The 20,637-nt window shown below is 37.8% G+C and overlaps 1 protein-coding gene across 22 annotated transcripts in view; it reads right to left on the bottom strand.

Annotated features, from left to right (window-relative positions):
* The window catches only part of dlg1a (discs large MAGUK scaffold protein 1a), a 104,027-nt gene that overhangs the window by 58,289 nt on the left and 25,101 nt on the right, over positions 1 to 20,637 (bottom strand). For 10 of the 22 annotated variants that reach the window (XM_043242793.1, XM_043242794.1, XM_043242804.1 and 7 more), the window contains 2 exons: positions 7,416 to 7,583; positions 1,308 to 1,415 (listed from right to left, as the gene is read on the bottom strand). In XM_043242793.1, the coding sequence (XP_043098728.1) occupies positions 1,308 to 1,415; positions 7,416 to 7,583 (276 nt within the window). Of the gene's footprint in view, positions 1 to 1,307; positions 1,416 to 7,415; positions 7,584 to 18,730; positions 19,326 to 20,637 lie in introns of those variants that run through there. The other 12 variants (XM_043242800.1, XM_043242805.1, XM_043242802.1 and 9 more) reach the window with 3 other exon arrangements.

The raw sequence follows: 20,637 nt of genomic DNA, 5'->3' as shown, positions 1-20,637 counted from the left end.
ACAGAGAAAGGCAAGAGTCACACATCACTTCTTGAAAATACAACAAACACATACACACAGAAGAAATATAGCAAAGCTTTACAAAACAGCACACCCCAACAGCTTTATGGATGCTTCTAAAAGAAAAACAAAACCTTGAAGTCATAGTCATATATATATATATATATATATATATATATATATATATATATATATATATATATATTATTTAAAAGGCAACCATCTCTCTTAAACTTCCTTTGCACTCACGAGGCTGGTTAGATTATTTTGCCCTAAAGAGACCAAAGGCTTTGACCTACTGAAGAACATGGTTTGTTACAGTGGCTGTGCAACAAGTCAGACAAATTAAGCATGAATTATTTAATCCTCCTTGACCCAGAAACTGGCACAAGCCCAGTTTATTGGAAAGCCTTACCTTTTCAAGTGCGCCGACAACAAACAGATAAGAATTTCTTCACAAATACTGTAAAAGGGTCTCATCGTCTAACATTTCGCGCTGGTATAAAAAATAAAAATAAAAAAAAAGCGTTTGCATCTGAACTTGTATTTGTCCCAAAGGTGTGTGAAAACCCCCCCCAAAAAAACACTAAAAAAGCTTAAGAAATGTAAGATTTTTAATGAAATATTCAGTATAAGAAATATAACATAGTAAACAAATTAATAAACAGTGAAATGCGTTGTTCATTCAAAAATTAAAATCCTGTCATCATTTACTCACCCACAGGTTTTTCGAAACCTTTATGAGTTTCTTTCTTATGCTGAACACAAAACTAAATATTTTCAAGAATTTGAGGAAAGAAAAAAGACTCTATATTTAACTTTTTATTATTCTTTCTTTCTTTATTTATTTTCAGTCCTAATAACCAAACAGTGGATGGTAGCCGTTGACTACCATAATATTTCTCTCTCATACTAATGGAAGTCAATCATCTGTTCGGTAACCAACATTCTTCAAAATCTCTTAGTTTTTGTGCTCAGCTCAGATTTGGAAAAACCCGATGTTGAGCAACAGTCTCTTTAATAACCATCAGTCCAAACAGATGCCAGAAAATGTAAAATATTTAAATAAAAAAACGAAAATGCGTAAATTATATAATCCACTCTGCCAAGGATCCAAAAGAAACCTGCGTACAGGCCACCCGACACTGTGACTTCTCTGCCACCTAGTGCTTACAAAGCAAACTTCAACACAGATTTCTCCAAACTCTGATCATGTACCATCCGTTTTATCATTGATGAACGGTAATGTGAATGAAAAACAATGTGAATCGCATGTGAATACAAACAATAGAATCGCGCCGGGTTACCTGCATCAGCGAGTCACTTTGCGAGTATAGTGTGGCAAAGGCAGGAGCCGGGACCTCCTCACCTCCTAACGTAGACGGCCCGTCAAAAACGCACTCCAGAGACTCTACCTGAGAAGGGGCACGCAGCTCAGCTCATAAACACGAGTAGCAAACACACTCTGACAGAAACACACACAAATACATCAAACAATGTGCCCACAATCAGCTTTAAAATAAGTGTGTGTGTGTGTGTGTGTGTGTGTGTGAAAGCATCGTGCTCTTCACCGAGACCCATGCAGCTAGGACACACAGCACAACCACTTCACTAAGCAACAAACAGCTGGCAAACGAGTGAGAAAGAGGTGGTGTGAGACGAGTTCTGTCTAACGACTGAACTCTAATCATCCGTAACGTCATAATGATGATCGGTCACACTGCAGCGCGCACACACACACACACACACACACACACACACACACACTCTCTTCTAGAACAATGGATCATCATGATGAACCGTAGACACTCGTGAGAAGCACACACGTGAGGTTGTGTGGCAGAAGACGGCAGAAAACCGATGGCATTTCCATAGCATGAAGTCACGGTGAGAATGCTTGGAAAGACACGTGTGTCCGCGTGAAATGTGTGCTGCCTGGTAGTAGAGTGAATGCTTGATGTTCATTTCTGACAGCCGTGGGTAACATTATGGAAATCCTATTTGTATTTTGATTAATTAGCGTAATTGTTTAATAAAGCTCAAGTAGGAAACATGACTAGAACCATTTGGCCTGAAGGTGGAAGGGCGAAGAATTGTAATCCACGCAATTCAAAGTTCTGTACATAACTACAGTATGTGTGTTGGTTTATTAAATACTCCGGCTAATCATGATTTCAGTAGCCTTTGAGTATATGGTACGTGTGTGTCCTTGTTCTTACGCTGCACCTGCCATATTTAGGTCTGGAATTTGAAAAATAAATAAATAAATTAAAAAAACATGGTAACACTTTAGAATAGGCAACTCTTAACTTGCTGCTTATTATTAGTTAGTAATGTAATATGTGCTTAATTAGCACCAATACATGGCTAATATTCTAGTAAAATGTATGCTAATAAGCAACTAATGTGTTATCAAAAACACTAAGTTAAAAAACTTTCAAATACTGGTTTATATTTGTTGCCCTATTAACATATACTCTGATGGCGATGCTATTCAAATGTTTGTGGTCATTAAGATTTTTTTTAATAATCTAAGAATGCAATGCATTTAATGGATTTAAAATAACAGTAAAAGACTTTCTATTTCAAATAAATGCTGCTCGTTTGAACTTTTTATTCAAAGAACCCTGAAAATATGACAGTAAATAAATACATAAAAAATAAGTTGATAAACAATGATTTCTGAAGGATCATTTGACACTGAAGACTGGAGTAATGGCTTCTGAAATTATTACTAGTATTTTTACTTAAAATAAATAATAATAATAATAATAATAATAATAATAATAATAATAATAATAATAATAATAATAATAATAAAAATAATAATAATAAACTTTAACAATAGTTTTTAACAGTATTTTTAACCAAAATGTAAAACAGTATAAAATCTTTTTTTAACAAATGTAAAACTGGAAATTGATGATAGAGTTATATTAACGACCAAAAAAAAAGGATCTCTCTATTATCGTTCAGTGTTTTCAAATGATATAACATACCGTGACCCACTTCTCTTAGTTGTGAAGTGACAAACACACAATGTATTCATCCTGATAAAAATATCACGGCAGAGCTTTGCTGTGCTTCAGCACAGATATCATTAGGCCTCTACAAGCACGCAGGCCAGTCACAGGACGCTACGACTGTGGGACATGGGGAGCCACAAGATGTCATCTCCATCTGTGCCGACAGTTCCAGCCAAGCACACGGGGAATCATAACACGATCCCATAATCAGGCAAAAAGCTAAAACCTCAAACATCTAGGACTTTAAATCAGTACGACGTTAAACAAAGCGCATCTGCTTTAGGAGGTGAACTCGGGCTGTGCGTCGCTGAAGCGAAAGGTTAAACAATCCGTTACTCTGGACGGGAGCATCCCTGCGTCTTGACTGCCAGTGGAGCGGTCTGTAAATAGAAACCTGACCAGGGGCATGTGGTTCATGTGTCGTGTTCTGCAGCGAGCATGCAGTCACGTCGTCATCAGGGCAGAGAGTGCGTAAAAGCCACATCTGATTCATGGGAAATTTGATCAACGCTGACAAAATTATTTAATGTCCATTAAAGCAGAGAGCCAAAAATATTACACGGCTTGCATTTAGAGGTCCTACATAGACAACAGCGTTGCTAAAATACTATAAATATAAAATTATAAAAAATTTAAATATATATATATATATATATATATAATAGAATAAATAAATAAAAAATATGGATTATTTTGTATAGCATTTTATTTATTTTTTAACATAACTATAACTTGCTCTATATACATCTGCCTGTGCATTTTAAGATAAGTCAAGAAAGTAGCCTATTTCAGTTTTGAAAATGTAATTGCTAATGATTTTATTGCAAACAACGGCCACTAGGTGGCGTGAGGCCACTGCGGTCACTGATAAAGATAGCGACCCACAACATACCGTCTAATAAGGAAGCCGTTTTCAGTAATCGTCTGAAATCACAATCGTCGAACTGTCCAATTATGTTTTGGTAAACGAAGCCCGATGAGTTTGGGGAAATGAAACGGGACTGATCGCGAGACGCACGGAGCTCGTGTTGTTGTGAGGGAGAGTTAAGAGAGCGCCGCGCGTCAGCCGGGCCAGCAGCCAGAAAGCACCATCAGCCTAGAGCACATGGACTGATTTAGGAGGAATGCAGGCTCATAGTGATGACAGAGCGAGTGTGTTTTCGCGTGTGTGCGGGGACAGAGAGCACTAGCTCGTGCTCCGCGCAGCTGAGGCTGATAGGAGGTGACAGGCAGGGCTCGTCGGGCGCGCGGGGAGCTCCACCGATCCGAGCCCAGCTCTGCTCCTCAATCCTCGGCGCTGCTCGCGGGGCTTTAAAGCAGAGACGTTCACCTGGCTTTTTACAGACGATGGAGAACAATATAGGGGTTTGGTGGTGGAGCCATTCTCGCCAGCGAGCGAGGACACTAGGTCATTAAGATGCACGGAAAGACGCCAAATTTCAATGCCTGTCATTCATAACAGTGCCCAGCCAGACACGATCAGACAAGTGACAGTGAAGCAATTTGTCTATTCATACAGCACAACATCATTCACTGACAGCCAAGCCACAGACAGCTCAGCTTCAGCGTGGGTTATAGGTGCAAATTTATCATTTAGTCATTTATTAATCTATACTTTTTCATTTGTATAGCAACTCTTTATTTTATTTTCACCATTTATGTTAATCCGTTTACGTCAATTTATTTTTAAATGACATTGAGTTGTGGCAAATTCATTTCTAAAATCATAAAGAGGGCTATTACACACACAGTCAAACCAAAATTTATTCATATACCATTTTCACATGATCACAATCTATTCTCTACGGTTTAGAAAATCGCTGAGGACAGATACGTCTTGATAATGTAATATTGATGGAAAGGTATGTGTGGATTACGGATTATGTATGGGGTATAAATGGATTACAATCGACCGAAAATTAGATACACAATTAGATAATACCAATTTAGGCCAAACAGTTACCAAGTTAATTGTGTTCAGGTTGTTGTGTAAAAAAATTACTTCTGCTTGCTTATTAATGCAAAACATATAATATGCGAGTATAATATATCACAGTTCACTTTATTTTGCTATCCTCACTTACATAAATTAACTATAGCGTCTAGCACCCACTAGTGTAAAAAACTATTAAATAAATATATCAGGTGTCTGAATAATGTTTGGTTTGACTGTGTTTTATTGCTAATTGCTTTATTGCATCACATTTGGTTGGTAATGTTATGCAACATTATATAATGGGATATATTAAATATTCTAGGTAATTCAGTACCGCTTTCAGCTACCAATACGACTGTAGTATGTCCAGGTCGGTTTAACACAATTTAACACCTATAAGTCCATTCTGCACATTGTGTCCATAATCAATCAACAAAGAAAATAAAGAAGCAGATTCTGTTTATGCCTATTCATAATAAATCTGCTAAATAAATTGCTAAACATCCCCTGACCCCGGAAAGTTTCTCAGTTTGGCCAGCAAACAGAATCATTTTAAAGCTGAAACAATCAGCGTGACTGCTATCGCAAGATACTCAAAACATAATCAGGCTATGCACATAATCTTTTCCTGACAAATGTTTCACCGAGCATCCATATTTTAAGAGTTCCAACCGACTGCTGCAGAAAACTGAGTCACTGTACGCAGAACGGTCTCCGCAGACTGGCTATAATGCATTAATGATGACCAGATAAACAAAGCCAGCTCTGTAGAAGTCCAGTTTTTAATAAATAATGTTGCTAATTCTCTCTTGCTTGGTATCTTCTCAGATGGGCATTCACCCTGCGTTAAGCTTCTACAGTGAACTACCGGTCACGTCATAGGCCTTCGTGCAAGAAGTAGCTGTATAGACTATAATTAAAACTTTCATTTTGTGCGTGCTTTTGTGTTTAGAGTCTTGTGTCATTAGCTGGGAGTCTAATCTCGCGGGCGCTTCATTAACACTATTAATGTAATGTGGGAGTAGAAAGTTTGAAATGGCCAAGTAGAAAAGTTCAAACCAATGTCTTATGAGGTCCCTTTTTTTTTTTTCTTATCAAGGAAGCAGATAGCAAGTCACTAACATTTGGAACAGAGCTATTATTTTCAAGGGTTGCTACTGACCTGTTTTTCTCAGGAGTGGACATGATATATTACACGCTATGTTGAACTTCATACAACAAAGCAGCTAGGTAACATTTACTTTGTTATGAGCTCAAAGCCTCCAAACGGATGTACAGATGAAACTCATTTCATCTACCTTGAAGAAAACAGCGGCGTAAACACTGCGTGTTAGGAGGTTTAATGGTATACCTTATCCAAAAACTATCCCCTCAAAAGGTACACGCCACTTTTTTTTTGCAAATAGGTTTCTTTTTACAACCTCCCTAGAGTTAAACAGTTGAGTTTTGCCGTATTTGAATAGATTCAGCCCATCTCCAGGTCTGGCTGTAGCACCATTAGCTGTAGCTTAGCAGATTATTGAATCTGATTAGAGTCACGCTCACTCCTCTACGGTTGCAGACAGACGGAAAAATTAAAAGTTGTAATTTTCTAGGCTGATATAACTAGGAACTATATTCTCATTCTGGCATGATAATCAAAATCTTGATACTAACTGTAACTATAAAAGAGCCAAGTTTTAAATAGGAAAAATATTGAAAGTCTTTGGTCATTTTTGAGCGTGATGCTAACGGTCTAATCAGATTCAATGATCTATGCTAAGCTACAGCTAAAAGCGCTACGGCAAGACTCTGAGGTCAACTGAATGGATACGAAAACTGTAAAACTCAACTGTTCTTTAGGGGAGTTGGAAAATTAGCAATATTTCCAAAAACAGCGTCTTCCAGCTCTTTACATTTGGGTCAAGCTGTAGTGTTTAGCTGATTTGGCTGTTTAAAACCAGCTTAGGCTAGAATAGACTAGACCTAAGCTAGATATATTTTCACATTCCAGTGGCAGAAAAAACTTTAAAGACTATAAAACACTGAACCGAAATACTCATCCTAGTTATGATGTTACATATTTTAACGAATGCATCTTGTTTTTGTTTTTTTTCATACTAAATTGTCCCTAACAGGCCTGCTTTTATTGATTTGCAATCAAAATAATCAATGACTTTGATTATAGAGCGTGTTTGTGAGCTACACACAGAAAACATCCTTCTCTTTCTCTCATCGGAAATAACGCATTACCAAAATAATCATTAGTTGTTGCCTGAGTCTTTCATGTAATGTGTATGAATGCAGTTTATCTTGTGTGTGTGTGTTTGTGCTCATGTGTAAACATGACACTGATGGAGATTCTACCACACACAACATGTAAGCATGTTTACAGAGTGCACAGAGACACAGAGTAGATGGCCATGCAGCACAAAAATGTGTCACGGAGCCAGAGGAATGCTGGGAGATTTTACCTTCATAGGAGAGATGTGTGAATGGGAAACATAGCCATGTACATTCTCGATCTGGGAGATGTTCTTCTCCGACACCTGCACCAGCTCAGGAGGACGCACATCCCCTGGTAGGTGTGGAGAGCTGTGTTCTGGAGGCGACGTGGTGTCCTCATCCTGATATCTATATTTCTGAGGAGGACAAAGAGAGAGAAAATGCATACCGTTATAGCATAGTAATACATGAAACACACTGCTTGCAACTACACTTGCCCAAAAACATTTAATACATGATTTGAGCCATACTACTACTACTAATACATAATAATAATAAAACAACAACTAATCTTTAAAGTAAGATATATTTTCAGTATGGAAATTAACTCCTTTCCCGCCACTGACAAGATATCTCGTCATTTAGATTACAACACTTCCCCGCCAAAGACAAGTTTTTAGGTCAATCCCTATTTGAGGTGTATTACGTTAGGGGAAGCCCTAGCGCATGTTCTGAATGAGTTACTGGACTTCCTGGGTCTACCGTGCTCGAAAAAACAACACCCATTATGAACGGAAGGTTCAGAGACAATGTAGATCATAACACAGATCATATATGTAGATCATGCATGCATGTTGTGAATCAGATTGGGATGAAGTCGGCTAGTCAGTGATGGAGATGTCTTTACAGACTCAGAAACATATATATATATACATACATACATGCATATAGACATGTGTATGTATGTATATATGTATGCATGTATGAGCCTAAATGTCTGTGTCTGTCTGTCTGTGTCTGTGTGAAAATGCAGAGCTTTAATAAAAACACATCTTTCTCCGTTTTTTTTTTCCAAAATGTTGCAACTGCATTTAAGCGACTGGTTCTTTATTTTGATATATAATATGTTCATATACACACAGCAGAAAATATTCTCAAGGCCATCAAATTTAGGGGAAAATCATCAAAAATGCTGGTGGTGGCAAAAAAAAAGAAAAAAGAAAAGAAAAACGGTGACGGGGAAAGAATTAAGATACTAAATGCAGGCATTCACAAAGTACCAAAATTGGTTGTTAGTTGTTTTTGGATTTTTAAAAAAAATTGTTGGTGAGGCGAGAAATATAATCTTTTTTTGCATTCAGACAAAAAATAAATATAAAATACAAATTGAAATCAGTTCTATTATTTTACACTAAACTGAAACATTGCTATGTTTGCCAGATAACAGAGACCCTTCTGAGAGCCTTTGACCTAATTCTAAGGCTAGTACAAATCTAAACTTTTTTTTTCTTTTTTTCGGTGAAGCAAATGTTTAATTCCTCTCTGGCAAGGAGGCCATTTTTAATTTAGAAATCTAAAAATAAAAAAAATAAAAAATTGAGACTGGTTAATTTGGATCTTTGGTGACTGAAATTCAAAACGCAGCATAAAATGCTTGTGATCTGAAGAAAAACAAGAGCTCAAGTTAAAATCCAGCACTGATACAGAACTGTGAAACTATTTCAACTTCCTTTTCTCTCCAGACCACACTCCTGAGATGGGAAACACTTTTTAAATGAGCCAGGCACCCCCCGGATCCTACCCACTGCACAGTCGTCACAGTCGACCCCAATCTGCCAACACTGTATGTGAAATATTGTTCTGTAACTTTTTTTAACTGGAAACGCAAATTATTCAGCAGTGCCTTTTATCCATAGACATCCATCTTGTCCAGGTGCCTTGTTGACCCTGATACATATGCCTGCCTCTATGGCACTCCTGTGATATGGGTTAGGAAACGCAAACACGAGTCTAGAGGGAAGAAAAAGAGGGCAGGTTTCTTCGAGAAGGTAGATGCCCAAAAAAGTGGGGCAAACTCCAAGTTGGGGTCTTATGCCGGTTGCATACTGTAATGTCACTGTCTCTCAGCAGCATGGGGGAAGACTGAGTGGATATGCCCATATGGAGAGCTTCACGGTATCCCGTGTCCTATTTTAGCACTGAAAATTGGTCCATACAACTTATTTAAATAACTTCAGACCGCTGCATCAAAAGCACATCACAAGCTGGAACTGATGCAATAGAACAGTCTGAAGCTAAGGATAAAGACAGAAAGTCTAATGACATAGAATCAAAATATGCACATTTACATACACGCTACATATATATTTGACAAGTATCATATGTGGTAATGATAGCCCGTTTATACTACGGTAGCCTACATTACAGTTTGATGAGGACTTGAAAAGGACTTAAGCTCAAAAGTGTGGAAGACTTCTGGCCAACTTGACAACTGTACTGCAGTATTGTTTCTTTTGAATCATGTAGCTTGTTTTTCCTCATTTGCAAGATGCATTTAAGTCTGTTAAATTAATAATCTAGTAGACATTGTAAGTGTAAGTGGTGGCTTGGCACAGGAAAGTTAAACCATACTGTTTAAATATAATGTTATATAAAGAGATCATGTTATATAGCTGGTAAATATAATAAATAATAATAATAAATATAAAATGTATGATTATAATATAAAAAATTAAAATTAAAATTAAACTAAAACAAAATGAAAAAATTAAATGTATTTTATTTATTAAAATTATTTGTAATTAAATAAAAACTAAAAACTAATTCAAGTAGTTAATTGTTAATATTTTTCTGCCATATAAAGTTGGTTTCTAAAAAAAAAAAAAAGTTGACCTTATTTTGTAAAACAAAATAATACAACATAACAAATAAAGCAAATAATCAAATATAGAAACAAATAAAGAAAGAAGCACGCACACACACATACACAAATAAATGTTATACAAACGGCAAAACCAATCTAACATTTTTAATTAATTAATAATAGATTTTTGTAAAGTTTTTTTCTCTAAGAAATAACATGAACCTTATTTTATAGTGGAACCAGTGAAATACACTACTGAAGTGTTATATAAACAGAGCTTGTAAAAATTCCAAAACAAAAAAACTACATAAAAGTAATAGATATATTTTATTAATAAATAAAAACACTTAACTTATTTCTGAGTTACATAAAAGTAGTTTTTATAAAGTAAAACTGACATTTATTTTCCGATGGGAGTCAACAAGCCTAGCAGGAAGAGGGAAAAAAAAACTACTAGTAATACTGACTCTTTAGTACATATGACTGCCAAAATCCTAGGAGTTTTTAGCAGAAACACTGCGCACAGAATCCTTTGCCTTGTTCCGAACAACTCAAAAGTTCAAACTGAACTCTCAGCGGGCCACAGATCCAGTAAAATGAAAGGTGAGTCTGAACTCTGAGCCACTGCTGGGAGAGAAAGGGACAGACGGGGAGCAGTTCTGGAGATGTTATTACACCGCTGAGTGCTTCAGTGACTCGGCTTCAGGCGCGCAGCCGCTGCCACCGTGGGGCCAGCTTGCCTGGATAATGAGCTGCTCGACTGGCTCAACGCTCTCTCGCTCCGTGCTGCCGCCCCGTCCAAACTGAGCCCACGTCAGTAAAACCTAATAAATGCAGAGAGATCACTCACACAGCCAGTCAAGCAGGGAGGACAGGTCTCGGAAAACCTGACAGCGGTGAAAAACGAATGCTAGACAGGCTTTACACAGGCGATGTCCTCGGCAATACAATGCCACTGGCCTGGAGCGGGGTGAACCTTGAGAGGCGTGCGGCTGTTCGAAATGCGCTTTGATGGATGTTGCATAGGATCTTAAGGAGCGGAAGAGGCCCGCGCCTGCTCCTCGTGCCCCTTCTGTCTCGGGTCCAGCCGCGCTGCTGTAAAGCTGTCAGCTCTTGTCTGTTTATCTGGCAGAAAACATACCGAGGCCCAGAGCTCAGCAAACACAGCACTTTATTATAGACGCTTCACCTTGAATACCTTCGGGAGAGCTCTGTATCACGGCTGCGCGTCCCACGGCTGCCAAAACAACCGTATTCACGCCACAAGACTAAGCATCATTTGCATGATAAACGCGCAATCAGCATAATTTGGGATTATGAAGCCTGGCACATTCACCTCGGCTGAACTGCGCAGAGCAGGTGTCGCCGGATGCCCAGATGTGTGGCCCTTCAAACGAACGGCAAGCATTCGGTTTGACAAAAAACTAAAATAAATTACAAATTGAAATCAGTTCTATTATTTTACACTAAACTGAAACGTTGCTATATTTGCCAGATAACAGAGGCCCTTCTGAGAGCCTTTGACCTAATTCTACCGCTAGTGAGCTTTCGCATTATATTTATTTGTCCTGATGAACATTATGGTCAAATACAAAATACGCCTAATAACATAAGCGGCATAAGTTTTTCTTTTTTTATGTTATGCTCAACAAGGCTGCATTTATTTAATTAGACATACTGTACATGTTGTGCATACTGATAAGCAATATAGTGAAAACTTATTACGTCTCCCATTTTAATATATCGTAAAATGTAATTTATTTCTGTGATGGAGAACCTGAATTATCAAGCAGTCATTACTCCAGTCTTCAGTGTCACATGATCCACCAGAAATCATTCTAACATGCTTAGTTGATTTTTTTTTCTTATCATCAGTGTTTAAAATAGCTGGGTGACATATTTGTGGATATCGTGATTCAGTTTTATGCAGGATTTTTGTTCAAATGAAACTTACTTTGAAAATATTTTAAGGTGCTCGTTTAATGAAAGTATTCATTTCTTTCTAAAAAACAAACAGAACAAGCTTACGGACACAACCTTTTAAACAGTGATGTATATTCTGATGCATTTCACTTCCCGTCACGCAGGAATATATCAAGCATAAAAGCTGAAGATCTGTCTAAAATTAAAACAGTCATCAATTATTCACCTTCACGTCGTTCCCAGTGCTCTGCTCATCATATAAAATGACTAGAACTTCAGATGACTTTGATTAAATCAGTGGAGCTGTATGCATTACTTCTAAACTACCTTCATGTCCTTTTCAAAACTTTTGGACCCCATTTACTTTCACAGCCACAAACAAAAAAACATTTGTGTACAAATCACACAAGCACGAAATATGAAGGTGATTAAATGACAACAAAATATTATTTGCCTGGTGAACTATCCACTTAACCTGAAAGTTTCTCAAACATTAATGTTGGGTTCGGGACTCCGGTCAAACCATTCTGGACCAGAAACAAACCAGCTCTGATGTTCTAAAATAGCCCAAGCTATATTTTCCAGCATGGCTGTTGTAAAATGAATTCAAAATAGCGTGCATATTTGATCACAACTTCATATGCCATCCCAATAAGCGCAGTGTACTGTACTTCCTCTCCCTCTGTCTGCCCTTTTCCTGCTGCGATCTACAGGGCAGACAGGAACGAGACATGAGATCATCGCATCCACTTTGACTCGCGCTTCAACCTAGGAGATGAAGAAAGAGCTGACATCTAAACAGACAGTGTGCTGTGAGCAGAATTAAAATAGTTTCTGCCTCTTGTCTCTCTAGGAAACATCACGGCCCTCCCTCCTCCCAGCTGTCCCCACTGCAAAACCTAAAATTAAACTTTCAAAGCGCATTGCTACCGCTCATCCAGAACTGAAGCAGGCGGGATTTAGTTACACTCAAACACCATATGACAATGAGTACTATAGGTCACTTGCAAAACGTTCCTCGAAATAAACGATGTCTGAAGACCTCAAAATGATGTGCCGGGACTGATGAACGCTCAAAACACATTCATCTATTTATAATGAATTAAGAAACATTTTATTATATATATCAAAGTATGTTAAAAAGTATTTTTTTAGCACTATTGTTCTGATACTAGTATGGTGCTGTTGAATGTTTTGCTGAACCTTTTTAAATGGAAGAAAAAAAAAAAAGATTGGGAAACACCATTTAAGTCTTTTATGATGATGCACTTGTTAAAAACAAACAAGGACTGTATTTACTGCTCAAACTGGAAGCATAAATCAGAAAAAACTAAAAATTTGTTTCCGTTACGCATCAAAAAAAAAAAAAAAAAGATGACGGCTGTCTGTTTCTTGGCAGCTTCCTCTTGAGATGACTATAATTAACTAGCAGGAAGCCAGCTGTAGGTCCTTTATGAGAAAGCTCTGCATTACTGTGAAGATTCAAACTGGACAAGACGGGAACAACAGCCATAAGCAAAGGCTGGGAGAAGACACAGGGTTTACAGGCTTCAAACGGAGGCAGAGAAACCCAAAATGAGCAGAATGGCCCCTAATTTGACACTGAAGTGCAAATTCAGTTGTAAAATTGATTGACTTCATGTCTGTTTAATTATATTTTAATAAGATAAATCATGTAAGTCATGCATGTAATTAATTATATTTCATTTTTTAAATCAGCTAATGCCTTAATTATTGCATCCTTGTAAGTTTTTTTTAATATTCAAAAAAAAAAACTTTTCAAATGCTTTAACATTTTTAATATTTAATAATTAAATATATTAACAGAAAAAGCAGGATATTATTGTATTTCCCCTAAAAGTCCATTTTCTGAACACGAATTTAGAGTAGCTTTTGGACCAGAAAAGCTGGATTCAGCGCTTCGCTTTTGAGCATAACAGCCCATCAATAATGTAGGCCAAAACGCTTCTAGACAGCAGAAGAGGTTTGAAAATTGGCTACATTACTTTTAGCTTCCAAATTTAGTATTAATGTGTTCCAATTGGACTGCAAATACACTGTAATCCTTTCTAAATGTTATGATAAATATTAAATATGCAGGTTTTTTTTCCTGATACGGTAGGGTCCTTCAAACACCATTAACTTCCCCAAAAAAAAAAAAAAAAAAAAAAAAAAAGATAATGGACATTAGTTTGCTCTGGTTTTTCAGATATGCACACGTTTTGAGGAAGTAAATGATGACTATTCATTCTGGAGTTAAGCTTTGACTTAATCTAATAAAAAAAAAAAAAACAAAACATTGTCATATCTGCAAGTAGTTTGTGAACTACTGCTTTATTCAAAACGGACACCCCGAAGCATGACATCATATCCTGTTGTTCATATTTATTGTGGTGTAATTTTGCATGCTTAAAATCTACTGTGATTGAAGTAAGGAGATTTCCGAACAAACGCGGAGCTTGTTTTTTTTTTCCCGGTCTTCTCCTTCTCTCCCTTCTTTCCTCACACATGCCCTCGTTACATCATATGCACTCGGGGCAACCGTATTGTAAGACGCTTTACACACTTCAGTAGGATTCCCTCTGCTGCTCTAATGGCTTATCAACAAAGACATAGGGGGGTGATCAATTCTAACATGCATTACGTAATGAATTGCTAATGAATGATGCTCATGTGAGAGCATGCGGATCTGCCGGTCACAATAGGAGCTTCACGGTTAACTGACTAAAATGTAAAGTGCTTCGTTATGTAAGTCAATATGTAAAAGGATCACACTGTCCAATATAGCTCCTCAAAATAAAACACCAGACGGCATCTCGTACAGTAAACATTTGAGCTAAATAGCGGTGATTTCCATTTTAGGAAATCGTCCAGCTTAACAGTCCAATGCGTGATTATACAAATTGAAAAAATACATTTTTATAGTGGAGACCATTCAAAATAGCTGCGTAGAAAATCTATTTAATTCTGCAAAAATAAAATAAAAAAAATAAAAAAAAACTGTATTTACCAGCCATCTCTCTGATAGCATTTATGCAGAATTTTCTTTCATAGAGATGATTAATCATGTATTTCACTTAATTTTCTAATGGTGTTACCACTAGGTCATGAAGTCAGAATTTAGTTTATTAGCAAGTGACAGCTGTTAAGAACAGATCCTTCGTAAAAAGGCATGATTTTATACAGTTTGCCATTTTAATCTTCACAGCGGTTCCCATTTAAGGACATATTAGCGGCTGATGACAAAACTGCAGGTGGGGAAAGTGAGAGGAATGGGATGCCACTAAAACCTAATAAACAGCTCCACAGGCCAGGAGAAAACAAGCTGTCTGCAGCATACCAAACACTCTTCCTTTACAACCTACATCCTTGAGAGAGAAGGAATTGGTATGACATTAGACATCTATCTGCTGACCTTTACATCAGGCCTATCAACCTCTGTAGCTGACAGCAAACACGGACATGAACACAGAAGTATTTGTGATGACCTGTAGCTGCTCCAAGGCTTATTAATGAGGGAAGAAGAGGACAACCATTTAAACGGCTTAATGAAATGGTTGACAAAAATGAACATATTTCTCACCCTCTGGCCATTCAAAACGTAGGGGAGTTTGTTTAGGGGTTTTTTGAAGACGAAATTTAGCATTACGGAACTTGCTTACAATGGATCCTCTGCAGTGAATGGGTGCCGTCAGAATGAGAGTTCAAACAACTGATAAAAACGTCACAATAATCCAGAAGTAATACCGAACACCAATCATAACCATGCTGCCGTTTCTGGCTAAAAGTCCTACATCCAAAATAGTGCTTTCTGCAGTAAATAAAATAAATTCTGAATCAGGAGAGAAATATGCACAGATCAATAGCGGTTCACAAACTAAAACAAAGCAGTTCTAAACAAACATGTCAGTAGGTTTTGATAAGAGAGGAAAAAAGGGGATGAGCGTTTTTGTTGTTAGAAATTGTGGACTTTTATTTTTTTAAGCAGCGGCAGTCTGCCCTAATATGAATAACAAAATAAACTGGCTAACCAACTCGGTTGTTCATAGGATTTAAAAAAAAAAAACACAACAACTAAAAGGATTAGACCGATTTTATCATTACCATTTTAATACTACTTTAACACAAAATTATATCACTGGGAAACAGGAAAATAATTAAGATGGATAAATCAAAGTGGGGAGCAAGCAAGTTAGAATTTAAATTAGTTAAACACTTTTAATATAGTTTCCCCCTCCCCCGAGGACCAATTATATTGTTAGCAAAGTTTCAAAGCCCTTTCCCATGTCCATTGCATGTGAAATTAGAAAACGGTTGCGGGCTTTCCGCCGGTCAAATATAGATTTCAGCTGCACTACTGTTTGATAACGCTTAGCATACATTACATCCTGAGAGGTTCACTAAACAATCTGTGCTGAAAGGGGTCGCTTCAAGGGACGTACAAGCTTAGAAGTTCATATAACCGAGGACAAGATGTCAGCAGGGAAAACTGATGATGAACATACCCAGTCGATCGTGGAAAGAAGAACAAAATCGATTGCGCGAGCTATGAATTCGTTAAAAACTGCCAATTTTATCATTTGCCACTTTATGAAAACAGCATATCGTAGACTCATTCACCACTTTCTGTTTGGCAAGCACATCTTAGCAGGATTAAATCAATGCGATGCAGAGCACAGCTTAGCTCAGGAACTTCATCCGACAAATGCACAGGATCCAAGCTAAGCAAGTGAGCGTCTGAGGAAGGAAGCATGTGAGCTTTAATTATCAATGTGGAATCTTGCGTATCCAACCGACTTCAGTCACATTGCTAACTTCAGTCAGGCATCTATAGAGCTGGATGACAGCATGGACAGAGGTTCTGTATTATTTAAACAATCTTCAGTCCCCTTCCCACAAACCTACTCTAATTTTTATTTCCTAAGCACTATACGAACCCACCAGATACCAGAAAGCTAATGCAATTTTTAAAATAGATGCCGCTAGCTTAAATTTAAATTCAAGAGTTGTGCTTGAGATATTATGCTAATTCCGATCAGGGACTGTTGAGGTATAACTGAACACCTGAATGCATTTTTTTTTTTTGTCCCACCAAATCAATTTACTCTTGTAATTACATAATTATTGTACTTTCACATTAACGAGCACTGGATTTGCATAAACATTACAATTCAAAGTATTTATTTTTATTCAGCAAGAGCATTCAATTGATCAAAAGTGGCAGTAAAGGCTTATACAGTTACAGATCTATTTCAAATAGATTCAGTTCTTTTAAACTGTCTATTCCAAGGATACTCAATATTTAAGGGTTCCACAAAAAATGTGTTTCTTGAGCACCAAATGATAATATTAGAATGATCGTGACACTGAAAATGAGCAAAATTACAGAAAAGGTAGCATTTTATTTTAAATCATTTTATTTTAGTTACTTTAAATTGCACCTTTTTAAAACATTACTATACTGACTAGATTTTTGTTAAAAGAAAATGTATAGATCTAGAGAATCTTTTAAAAACATAAAAACTCATCAGTAGTACTTTACAATTCAATAACATTAATTATTGAATCATGTATTATGAGCTAACAATGCTAACAGCAATTTATTACTGCATTCATTAATCTCGACATGAAAAAAAGGATTTTATACATGCAGGACTGAATAGATATAGGTACTGTGCATTATTAGTTCATGATACTTAATGCACTGAATCTTATAATAAAATGCAATTGTTAATTCTTAAATGGTTTGTGTTGCCTAAATTAAGCCAATGAGTCATTTAAAAATTATTTAGAGAAACGTTTGCTGAAAATTAAACTCAATACTTACACATCAACATGCTAATTTACATATACAACTATTTAAGTGGCTACCCAACATGCACGCTGCCGTGTTTCTGCAAAGGAAGGAATCATCTCTGAGCTTGCTCTACACTAGCGGGGATTGACGGTCATTAGGAGTTAACAAGGGCTTCCCCAAGCCCTCTGATCTCACGCTTAGCAGAAAAGAAGGTTCAGCTATAATGACAGAAAGCTTTTTAGGACTGATCAGTCTGTGCAGGCGTAAAGTGACAAGCCGTAATCCTGTGCACTCAGTACAAGTTGCAACGCTCTGAGACGCAGACAGCGAAAAATAACCATTCAGTCAGGAAATACTGAAAAAACAAGCTTCCTATTCACACATAGTAGATATAATTGGGACACAAGCTAAAACACCCAGAGGACCAGGCAGTTATGTAACTAAAAGAACTTGCCATCCCGCTCTGAACTAGACGAGCAGAAAATGGACCGAAAAGAATCTGGGCCAGAGCTTTAGTCTTTATCAAGAATGAAAACTTCGATTAGGAAGGGATCATTTGGCTTCAAGCTAAAAATCGGTCCGTTTGAGCAAACAGAAGCCCGGAGGTCCCTCAGGATTTTTTTTCCTCCTCCAAACGTATGCGATTTCTGCACAGCAGTGGTGGAGTTAAAGACACAGCAAGGTACAGTCTGAAATTGAAAGTGCGTTGTGTTAAAAAAATATCAGAGCTCTTGTTGAGCCTGTCAATTTTTTCAGACTACAACCGGTCAAATGGAAACTCAATAAGACTTCCAAACCAAACCAAAAATGAATATTAGGATCACATGCAAAGAAATGGATCACTGCCATGAGGAGCATATGTTGGATCTTAACGCACTAAAGATGTCACCAGAAAAATGATCCTCGGTGTGAGGACAATTAGTCCAACAATTAAGAGTCTTCAGTGTAACTGTCAGTCATTCATTCAAACAAGCCCCTACCTTGCATCCAAACATAAGTGAGATGGTGCTGTTGGTACATGCTACTTTACAGTGGCACAACATTGGCGAAAAGCAATCCAAGTTTTTGATGCTGGGAGACATTCTCTCTGCGCCCGGGCACTTCAATCCATCAGCGATTGAGGTGCCGGCCAATTGCTTCCACGAGCGCTGGCCGCTGCCTGCTCTTGACGTGCACCCTCATCTCTCGGCTCGGTCCGTGGCTGGGGGAGCAGAAGCGGCGACGTGATGCCTTCATCCAGCGAGCCCTTGTTAGTTGAGTCCACCGCTCTTCCGTCCTATCTCTTCGCTTGATTCGACTCGATCGGCCCGACAGATTAAAGCGCTCGCGAAGAGAGCTGCACTTCAGGGAGCTCTGGAGAAGCCATGCTGCCTGCCGTGACCAGGGGGTGTAAACGATGGTGGGAGGAGATGGGTTAGAGGGCAGCGGAGTGTGCAGGGTCTCGAGTCACAACAAGAAGGACTCTGCGCGATCCATTATTGCTGCTGCGCTTCCACCTGCTGCAGAGGAACCGCTGTCATGACTCGGAGGAAAGAGGAGCAGGTTCGGACGGTCTCCTACTCAACTATCCAAACAAGACGCGGTGAGCGGCACACACAGAGAGAGAGAGAGAGAGAGAGAGAGAGAGAGAGAGAGAGAGAGAGAGAGAGAGAGAGAGAGAGAGGAGAGGTAAGCAGACTGGAGGGGGAGGGGCGAACGGTAGCATTGAGCTTATTACACAGTTCACTAGAGAGAAACTGAAGAGTTTCTGAGCCGAAGGTTGCAGAGTGCGAACCGGGAGCAGGGGATAAAAATGATCCGGATCGTTCGGAGGTGAAACCGGGGAGAGGAGACTGCTTTCCCAACAGATTTACAATCGCAAGGACAACAGAAGAGGGAAAACATTCATTCAAACGGCAGCTAGTGTGACCTCTGATGTGCAGTTATGAAATCAGATCTCAGCGAGCAATACGCCAGTGAAGTAATAAACTTGACCTAGTTTATCATACGCAAGGATGTGTTGTGCTTTCCCATGTCAGTTCAATAGCCTAACCTACTGTCTTTTTTTTTTCGTTTGTTTTTTTTTTGAGTGAGAGCAGGGTCCAAAATTTACTTCAATTGAAAGAAAATGTATCAGCCATGAAACTAAAGCGTCACTGTTTAACTTTACTGCTATTTTAGTTAAAACGGCACATAAAATTGTGAATGTTTTTGTATTTTCAATATGTGAGACATTAGAAGTCTCTCACATATTGTTTGCTGAATTCAGTTTTTCCTCTTTGTTTTGGGGAAATATTATATATAGTCACTGTCACATGTCCAAATTTTGTCAATTTCACATTTTTCCCCAAATCGATGCTATTGGTCAAAGCAATATTTTTAATATTAATTATTATTTTTAATTTCACTTTTTAAATAAGCGGTAATTCTGTGTCAAGCAATTGCTTGTTTTTAATGCGAATCGCTTTAAAATAGCTTGTAAAAAGCACTGTGCACATTTTACTTTCACTTTTAAACTTGACAATTCGGCATCAAGCAGTTGTTTGTTTTTAGTTTGTTTACGTTTTCCCACTTTCGCATTTTCCTTTGCTTAAAAAGCTTGTGAAAGCACAATTTTGCTTTTGATTTTAAATTAGCGTCAATTCGACATCAAAATCCAACGTAGAGAGTCAGAATAGTTGTCTTTAATTAGCGGGATGTGAAATAAAAGATATCCTACTATTATCTCCTACATCAGCAGGGGTCAGACTAGAATTTAGCAGCACTATTCAAATTAATGTAATGCTGTTGCATTACAAAGAATTACTGATGCACAGGTTTTAATCCTGGGCTCTAAGAGAGACTAAGAAAAACCCTGAATACGGGTGCAGGATTTGTGGATAGGGGCTATTATTATTGTTACTACTAC

Source organism: Puntigrus tetrazona, chromosome 6 (assembly GCF_018831695.1).
Source record: "Puntigrus tetrazona isolate hp1 chromosome 6, ASM1883169v1, whole genome shotgun sequence".
Classification (NCBI taxonomy): Eukaryota; Metazoa; Chordata; class Actinopteri; order Cypriniformes; family Cyprinidae; genus Puntigrus; species Puntigrus tetrazona.
Note: the sequence above shows the minus strand (reverse complement) of the source record. Positions and strands in the feature narration are given on the sequence as shown.